The sequence below is a fragment of the Pseudochaenichthys georgianus genome, chromosome 17 (assembly GCF_902827115.2).
Source record: "Pseudochaenichthys georgianus chromosome 17, fPseGeo1.2, whole genome shotgun sequence".
Classification (NCBI taxonomy): domain Eukaryota; kingdom Metazoa; phylum Chordata; class Actinopteri; order Perciformes; family Channichthyidae; genus Pseudochaenichthys; species Pseudochaenichthys georgianus.
Genome location: NC_047519.1, coordinates 42,317,356 through 42,327,293, shown reverse-complemented (window position 1 = coordinate 42,327,293; position 9,938 = coordinate 42,317,356). Strand labels below are relative to the sequence as shown.

The 9,938-nt window shown below is 46.2% G+C and overlaps 1 protein-coding gene across 1 annotated transcript; it reads right to left on the bottom strand.

The window, feature by feature from the left end:
* Positions 1-902: 902 nt before the first annotated feature.
* LOC117462720 (GTPase IMAP family member 9-like) lies at positions 903-9,546 on the bottom strand. The gene is made up of 2 exons (XM_034105013.1): positions 9,461-9,546; positions 903-2,369 (listed from the first exon to the last, which is right to left on the bottom strand). Exons 1-2 carry the CDS (start codon positions 9,483-9,485, stop codon positions 1,297-1,299), a joined length of 1,098 nt encoding a protein of 365 aa, XP_033960904.1. The 5' UTR covers positions 9,486-9,546; the 3' UTR covers positions 903-1,296.
* Between the last annotated feature and the right edge of the window lie 392 nt (positions 9,547-9,938).

Sequence of the window (9,938 nt, the reverse complement as noted above, 5' to 3'; positions counted from 1 at the left end):
TTAAAATAAAAGCAATAATTGTGGCTTGATATTGAGTAAGAACATGTTTTTATGAACCACACAGCTTCCGGTCTTCCACGACCCGCCCGGAGAAAAAGACGTGCTGCAGCCTGCAGGCACGAAACACGTTACCAGTAGAAATACATTGCTTTTAAAATCGTCCTGTGCAACACGAAAAAAAGGGGCAAATCGTGATGGTGAACACGAATCAATAGATTAAAAATTGTGTTGGTGAACACGAAATGCCGTGAGACTGGGTTGGACTGATACATATTTGAACACTTCTATAACGTCACAGAAGTGGTGCTACGGCTATTGGGCCAACTCCACCAATCAGGAGGAGACAGCCACGGACATTGCTGTTCGAAAGCGCTGGAGACGCTGTAGTACATATGCCAGGCCTGTAGATGGTGCTGTTCTCACAGAATCAGCCCGTGAAAAGACGGTGTTGAATTGAGCGAAATGAGGAATGGCTAAAATGCATGATCTGTTTGGTATTTTCAAAAATAAAAAGTATAAATATGCCTTATATAGGTATGGTCCTACACTATATTATTCAAATATAGCATGATAGGTCCACTTTAAAGTTCCTCACCAAAGCTGTAGTGATTGGTTGTCCAAACCAAGTTCAGCTATTATTGAGATTATTAATGAGTGTTGGGTATTTTCTGGATATAATGGTCAATAATGGAAAGTCCTTAAAGGTACCACAATTTAAAACGCTCAGATTTAGCACACATTCATGTTTGCTTTTAATGGGTTCAGGCATTATTTCTTATTTTCTATAATGACATGAAAACAAATTATTTAGATCCAGTTGCAAATAATAATGTGATTTCTATTAAGATAGACCCTTAAAACCCTCTTTAATTAAACAACAAAAGCACATAGCACACTCAATGTGAAGTCAACAGTCTTTTATTATGGCACATTATTGATCACCTGATGTTTGTCTTTACACATTAAGGTGTGTTCCAACCTTTTCATATTTGATTTCAAAATTCATTACATATAAAGATTTGAACGTTTTGATTTGTTCTTGTAAAAGCAATAGCAATAAAAGAACAAATCAGAGATCTTAGTTCTGGACAATGAGTGACATTTGTTTAGTTTTTGGTCAAAACACACACTCCTAGAAATAACTGATATAACTATAAATCACACCAAACAAATACATCAGAAAGTGGACTGAAGATGAGCAAGGAGGTTTGGTAAATCTGCTGCAGTCCAGCATCAGAAGGTCAGACTCTCTCATGCTACACATCTCAGTTGTTAGGTATTATCTAAAAAAGGAATCTATGAAATGGTACATTCGGCTTGCCGTCTGGCCCTCCTTGTCTGCACTTCTCTTATTCTCCTCCTTTCCTCCTCCATTTCTCTTTCACCAGCTGCTTTTAGCTTTTCCTCCTCTTCTCTTATTCTCCTCCTTTCCTCCTCCATTTCTCTTTCACCAGCTGCTTTTAGCTTTTCCTCCTCTTCTCTCATTCTCCTCCTCTCCTCCTCCATTTTTCTTTTGCCATCTGCTTTTAGCCTTTCCTCCTCTTCTCTCATTCTCCTCCTCTCCTCCTCCATTTGTCTTTCATGAGCTTCTATCTGCCTTGCTAACCTCTCGCCATCCTCTTTGATTTTCTTAAATTGTTCCTCATTCTTTTTAGCTAATCTCTTTTCCATTTCCTCTTCCTTTTTGCGTATTTCCTCTTCTCTCTCTTTAAGGATTCTCTGTTTCTCCTCTTCTATGGCCCTCTCTGCCTCCTGGAACATTTCAGTGGTGTAATGGCTTCCTCCGTTCTTCTCTGTTATATTTCTGATCTTGTCGAGCAGCTCTCTGACCTGAGAACGATCCTTCTCCTCATTATTGAAGACGTGGTACTGCCCGTTACATTTGGCCACAAGTTCCGTCAGATCTTCACTTTCCTCGATGAAGTCTTCGATAGGTGTTCCTTTGAGCAGATCTCCGTGGGTAAAGAGAACCATCCTGTATCTGTCTGCTTGCTCTCCAAAGATTTCCTGAATTTTCTGCACAGTCTGCTTTTCTTCCTCTGTGAATCTGTCCAGTTTGATGATGACCAGGAAGACATGGGGTCCAGGAGAAGCATACGAAATGCTCTGGCCAACATCGTTTCTGGTATTCTCTTCTTCAATCTTGGTGTCAAACAGACCAGGAGTGTCAATAACCTTAACTCTTTGTCCATCAACTTCACCAATGGCCTTCGCACAGTTTACAGTCATGGATTTAGCAGAGAACTTTGATGGAAATAACTCTTTTCCCAGAATGGTGTTTCCGGTGGCGCTCTTCCCAGCTCCGGTCTTCCCCACCATCACAATCCGGAATTCCTCGTTATTGTATGTGTTTGATTCTGATGGGAGGTCTGAAAAAAATGAAGAAATATTTAGCAATCTAGGTATTTATAAAATGGTTCAACTACCAAATGAACAATGTAAACAGTGAGGGGGGTGGGCTTAAGATGGTTTAAATAAACTAGAACAGGTCTAAAATGTCTAAAATGTCATTCAATTGATGTTTTTCATTTATTCCTGTAGATGCTTTTCGCAACATAGAAAGCATTTATTAGGTGAATGGCAGGTTTGGTGAAGAAGGTAGAGGGTCTGTCAATGGCAAGTGATGCACCCTGAAGATACCTTGTCTTTTTTTTTTTACCAGAGAAAGAGAGGCACCATGATGGACAAAAATACTGGAAATTAAAATCAACCTAAATGGTAATCTTGCCTGGATTTTTTACCTCTTAATTGCCTGTCTATAACCTGAACTGAAATGGTGCAGCAGTGACCTCTAGCTGTACATTTTTTACAAATAGTCATTACAACATGTTTAATTTCTATCGTTTATACTTCTACAAATTACCCCATTTTGTGCCTTACATTTATTTTAAGGGTATAAGTTGCCTTTAGTTATAATCAGGAGCCCAAAGAAACTTCTGACTGGCTTCCCCTAAATATTGTTATTATTCTTATTACGTTTCATGTAGTCTTGTGAAGAATGTAATGCAAGCAAGTAAAAGCAGTTTCACATTTGCAATATCATCCAGGCTCTTAAAATGATCGGAATTCAAGAAATAATAATTTTGTATTAACTGTTTTGATCTGTTCATTATTAGGAAATATGTCAAGCTAAATATACATCTATTTTAAGATCACTGTACAGATTGCGGAAAAGGTAGGACCCAAAAGCAAAAAGAGTAAAGGTCTATAAACAAAAGCGATCTTTATTACAAAAGCTGAAGACAAAAAAACATGACATGAAACAGGGGGTTACGTATTGTAACCCTAGGTATATAAGCACAGGCGGAGCCCTCTACTGGACTCTTTGGGTACTATTCTCTATCATGCTGTGCGTGCATTCACCTACTGAGTTTACGTAAACGTAGCCGGCCAATCGGGGTGAGCCTACCTGAATGCGTGCGCAGGCCCACAGTATATAAAGGCGGCTACACCCGCCGCCCACTATCCTATACACTCTTCAGTGAGCGGACTAGGAAAGACAGGGCCCCCAGGTAGAGGGCTCCGCCTGTGCTTATACAACTAGTGTTACAATACGTAACCCCCTGTTGTATTTCACACAGGCTCCTCCCTCTACTGGACTCTATGGGTACAGTGGGCGGAGCCCCGATGTATACACGCCCTGTCATCCAACAACATCGACCAACCACACCGTCCCTGACCGGCTTTTGGCTAACATCCATTGCATCCCCACTTCCTCCCATCCGGTTGTAACCGTAGAGAAGTTGGGGCCGCAATTTCGATAAGGCACACTCACACACGCTTACCTCGTGTAGAGTGTACATGGAAAAGATCTGTGCGGAGACTCCGTCTGGAGCCTACCGCGCACCATGTTCCCCAGGTCCCTCAGGAGCATGGTAAAACATAAGTGCACCATGTCCCCCACACTCACACACGCTCCGTGTAGAGTGAGCATGGACAATAGTGAGGAAGGCTCTCCCAGCCTGCCTCCAGCCCTGTATTGGGCTGATTGCGCAACATGTCTCCCGAGTCCCTCAGGAGCATGGGAAAACACAAGTGCTTTATGTCCAGGGGGGGGATCAGACACCTGCTGACCCACAGCCACCCCCCTCTCACACCAGTCATGCGTTGCCTCGGCAAGCACAGACGACGAGAAGGAGCCAGACATGTCCAGGAGATAACATTTTATGAAGGAGCCTGGCGTAGACCAAGACGCCGACGTGCATATATCTTCTACACTCACGCTGCTGAATAAGGCTGTTTGACACAGCCCGTTTAGAATGCGCACGGACCCCAGTGGGGAGGGCTCTCTCCGCCCGTCCATAGGCATGTGTAATGCACCCGCATAGCCATCCTGTTAGGCGCTTCTTGGAGAGAGCTTTTCTAGCCACACCATCCCCAAAGCACACAAACAGCTGTTCTGTGCGTCTAATGGCAGCCGTGCGCTCTACATAACATGCTAGCGCACGCACTGGGCAGAGGAGGTGCAATTTAGCCTCCCTGGCCTCAATATGGGGTGGAAGATTAAAGCCACCTAACTGAATAGCCCTTGACCTGAACGAACTCCTTAGGCTCTTAGGAGTAAAGGAGGGGTTCGGTCTGAGTGTCGCCCCGCTACGGTCACCCCGGATCAAAAGGCAGCTTGGGTGCACCGACAGAGCGGTCAGCTCGGACACTCTTTTGACCGAAGTCAACGCAAGTAGCAATGCTGTCTTCAATGACAGTGCTTTCAGGGAGGAGAGCTCCAGGGGCTCAAATGGTTCTGTGACCAGAGCCTCGAGCACCAACGGAAGGTCCCACTGTGGGGCGGAGGCGTGCACTACTGGGCGCTGCCTCCTGACCCCCTGCAAAAACCGCGCCATAAGTGGCTGACTGAAGGCTGACCTGCCTCCAAATCCCTCGTGGCAGGACGAAATGGCTGCTGCATACACCTTAATTGTGGAATTAGCCAGCCCACTGTCCACCAGTATCTGTAAGTAGGTAAGAATAGAGCCCAGCGTGCATGACAGAGGCTTTGGACTCCTTCCTTTACACAATCGCCGGAATCCCACCCACTTTGGCCTGTAACAAGCTGTGGTGGATTCTGCTCTCGCTGCCTGGATAGTCTGAGTAACGTTGTCAGACAGCCCCACCTGTCTCAGCCTGTCCCTCTCAGGAGCGAAGCCTGGAGAGGTAACGCCCCTATTGCACCTGCTTCCTGAGACAGCGCTCCCCAGACCTGAGGAATAGCCTAGGGCTGGCCCACCATCATCTGTGTTACCCCCGCCTACCACGGCGCCAGGCGGCGATCTGGGGCCACTAGGATGACTGACAGCTGCTCCCGCCTCACCCTCTCCAGGAGGGGGGGGGGCGGATTGTCCCACCGGGCCAGGGAGACCCACAGGGCACAGTGGCTGTTGCGCCGATCGGCAAACAGGTCCACCTCTGCTCTCCCGAACTGAGTCCAGACCTGCTTCACCACCTCCGGGTGAAGCCTCCACTCGTCTGGCAGGGGTCCACCTCTTGATATGAGGTCAGCCCCTCCCCGTTCTCCCGCCCCGGGATATGCAGGGCCCTTAGAGACAACACAATCTGTGAAACCAACAACCACAGGTTCTCTGCTGCGGTCAACAAGGCTATTGAGAGGACTCCACCCTGCCTGTTGATGTACGCCACTGTGGTGCAGTTGTCGCTCCTGTAGGACCAGCATCACTGCTTGCAGCTCCAGGAGGTTGCTGTGCCGAGCCTCTGTCAGAGGCCAGGAACCACCTACAGCTCTCTCTAGGCACATCCCCCCCATCCTGTCACTGAAGCGTCTGTAAAGACTGTGATATAGGAGGTCACTTGCCCCAGTGGAGCTCCCCTCCGCAGATTCTCTGGGGACCCCCAGAATCAGAGGTTGCTCTCTACTGAGGGGGGGATGGTCACCAGACGTCCTTTGTGTCTTGAGATCTAAACGAAGGCCGGTAAGCCACCTCTGTATGCGACGTGCAGGCAGAAGTCCGAGTGGCACTACGGTGTGAGCAGCCGTCATGAGACCCAAAGTCTCCATGATGATCAAAGCTGTCACCGTCGCCCCCTGACACAGCCTGCAGACTGCCCGCAGCAGAGATGCCTGTCTGCTTTCTGTCAGGGTGGCACGTATTCTACCTGCATCGAGCATCACCCCCAGATATTCTACCTGGCTGGTGAGGTATGGGGGAGCTTTTCTTCCAATTGACCGCAACTCTTTTTCAACCCAACTTGGTTAGGTGTAGGATCAATTGGGCTGTGTGAAACATTGCCCATTCCCTGGACCTGGCCATGACTATGAGGTCGTCCAGATAAAAGAACACCCTCATGCCATGGTCCCGCAGCGGTTGCAGCGCCGTAGCTGAACGTGCGTGGGGATAGGGAGTAGTCGAACGTCAGAAGGCAAAACGCAAATACTTTGTGTTTTGGTCGATGGTTGTGAACCAATCGCCTGGCTGCACCAGTCCCAGTAACTGTTTCATAGTTAACATATGGAACTTCTTGCATGCAATGTGCTGATTCAGCATTTAAGAGAATGGGCCTGAATTCTCCTGTCTTCTTTGGAACCAGGAAGTACAGGGAATAGTGCCCCTTCTCCCTGACTTGAGAGTGCACATGCCGAGAGGAAACCTATCTCCTCCTGGGATGACAGATTTGCCTCTCTCATGAGGAACGGAGGAGGGATGCTGCAAAACTGGAGTGAATAACCCAGTCTCAGTGTCCTGTCCATCCGCTCTGTTAATACACCACTGATTTTCCATTCCCCATAACATTGTGTTAGGGGATGTGCAATCAGCTGCGGAGCCGCAGCTATGAAGCTGTGGTACTCTCTGGTGGCCCACTCCGCCGTCAAAAGGAAGTTTGACACATGGGGGGCTGACACAGAAAGGGACGTTTTTGTATAATGCAGTTTCCACTCAGAGAAAAAAACGGCCGATTTTCCACTGAGGTCCATGAACACACCACGGCACGCTCCCGTGAGAGTGCGCCCTCTGCCATAATGCTGTTTTCTTTTAGAGAGAAAGAGGCATTAATCTGAGCTTCTTCTGTCCATGAATGCATCGCGCGTCGTCATGATGCCGTCTCTTTGAAACGGGCATTATGGGGAAATGTGGATTGTGGAGATAAATGCAATCGTTTTTACTGAATGCATTTTACACACACATATCACTCTAAAACTAGAGTTACACTACGTAACCCACTGTTCTTCTGCTGAGGTCCCTGAACGCACCGCGGCCACTCTCACGGGGGCCGCGCCTCATAATGGGTGTCTAATTAACATCGTATGAAAACGGCCTTGCCGACCTCAACGAGGCCTTATGGAGAAATGTGGAATGTGGAGAGCGATGACTCTTCCTCTGGGATAAATGCCATCGTTTTTACTAAATGTATTTTTCAGACACCCATCACTCCAGTACTAGGGTTACAATACATAACCCACCGTTCTTGAAACAGGGCCTCTTTTCGACTTCCTGTTGAAAGGATACCTATCTCCTCCCAGGATGACATATTTGACTCTCTATTGCCCCTGAATGGAGGAGGGACGCTGCAAAGCTGGAGTGAGTAACCCAGTCTCAGTGTCCTGCCTCTCTACTCTGTCAGTACACAGCTTTTGTGGGGCTTCCATTCCCCACAAAACTGTGTTCAGGGGACATGCCAACAGCTGTGGAGCCAAAGCTAAGCAGCTGTAGTATTCTCTGGTCGCCCACTCCGCTGCCAAACCTTCCATAAAAAGGGAGTAAAACACACAAGCCTCATCCGAATACCCCTCCTCGACTCCTCTTCTCCGGGACTTGACCCGGAAATCAATCAAGACACTCCATTTTGAAGGACGTCCCAATAGCTGAAATGCACACGGAGGAGTCGAGGAGGGATGAGGGAGGAGGGGTGTGGGAGGAGACGAAAGGGAGGATACATGAGAGTAGACTACGCGGAAGTGTTTTCACTACTCGCGTATAAAAGCCTCGCCCCCACCTTCACAGCTGGTCCATTTCAACAGAAGAAAACCGAAAACTGGAAGATGAGTGGAAAAGCGTCACGTGTATAAGTGCTCACCGCTCCGTGGGAATTATTATGTGCAATTCATTTCTGAAGGTTACCAGTGGCGAGCCGTCAGGGCCCTCTAGGCCAGCGGGATAATATCCACATGTCTACCCTACTTTTATTATTTTCTAATCATAAATCTAAACGATAGATTTATGATCGATAGATTTATGATCGATAGATTTATAATTAGCATAAGTTCGTTCATGATGGCTCACTTCAGTGATAGTGATGACATCGTTGCGAAATTATTAACTGAGTCATTTTCAAGATTGAGTTACAATGATAAACTGGCAAAGGATCAGCTGCATGACCCGCAAGTGCTTCATCCAAAAGGACAGGAGGATGGACTTTGTGTTTCAGTGATTTATCATCAAAGGTAGGCCTAAGTAATTTTCAATGCGGGCCGCCGTGCCGACTTAATTCATTTGTAATTGTTGGCTGTGGGTGCCTTGTCATGATAGGTGTTTATATAAATGGTGTTGTTTTGTGTGGTAGAGGGTCGCTGTCATTGATGCGTTTTGCACCCCGGACCGCTGTTTTGATATTCCGCTGAAGTATACGCTGTGATGTAATATCTCTTCTTTTTTTTCGAGGCAAGGGGGCGGGGGGTCAGAGGGCCTAGGTATAAAAGTCACGGCTCGCCACTGGGTTATACTAACAATTGAAGTCATGTTTAATGATCTTGAACGTCACTAAAACATAGATATTAAGAAAGCTATTCCATAAATGGCTAGATCTTGATAAATAACAATTATTTGTATTGTTTTGTGTTAAGGTATTCAGGAGTTCAATTATTTAAAATTCACAGTCCTGAATGTGGGTTTGTGGTGAATGTGGGGATCTACAGGACACACATTTTACAGTAAAGGCTTTCACATTACTATCATTATATTTGTATTTAAATGTAGGCTACATTTTACACCAAAACGGAACACAAAAGCAGGACCAACCATCATACATTGAATTCCTTGACTAACAAGAGAAAGATTCATTCATTTAAATAAATATTTAACAACAAATGGGCCGGTTCTAAGGGGTTATTCAGTTAAGCCCGATGAGAGGGGATACAGCTGTGCACATGTCATCATTAACAGACGTCGTTTAAAAGTGACATTTGAGTAAACGAGGACATCCCAATTAATACCTGAGGACTCCTCTGTCCTCGCGTCACCTCCTCGTGTCTCTCGCTCGCATCTTACGGAGGCGGAGCAAAGACGCAAGGAAGGGACGCGAGTGAGGGAAAGGAGGAGTCGAGGAGGGGTATTGGGATGAGGCTAAGAGACAAAGAGGAAAACATGAGACAGGGAGAAAGGAACAGCAAAACAAAGCCCATTACCAGACACACAAAACTAAAACCGTGACAAAACACCAAGATCGTGACAATCTATGAATATCTGTTTAGATAAATTGCAATCATCATTAACAATGAAGTTTATTCACTTACCATTTTGGGCAAATTTGCTGGCCATAGTTCGTTAGGAGCAGCTGGTCTGCTGCTGAGCTGAGGAAGTGAAGTTAGTCTGCAACAACACCTCCTTAAATACAGACTGCATGAAGCAAACCACACCCACACACTGCTGACATCACAGTCTGATTTCAGCTACAGTGGGATGATTCATAGATTACAAAATATAAGATCCTTCCCTGAATAAACAGAACAAGGGGAAATACAGCCTCATGTATCAGATTTAAAATTGAACAGATTATATATTTTAGATATAAGTCCTCAATGCTCTTTACATATCAACATTCAGCCGTTCCCACACATTCATAGAGGCAGATGCTGACATGCAAGGTGCTCAGGGAGACTAACATCCACACACACTCACACACGTTGGCCATACCAATTTGTGGTTAAGTATCTTGCCCAAGGTCACATGGACATGTAGAGCTACATTTTATTTACAGTTTGACTGCACCTC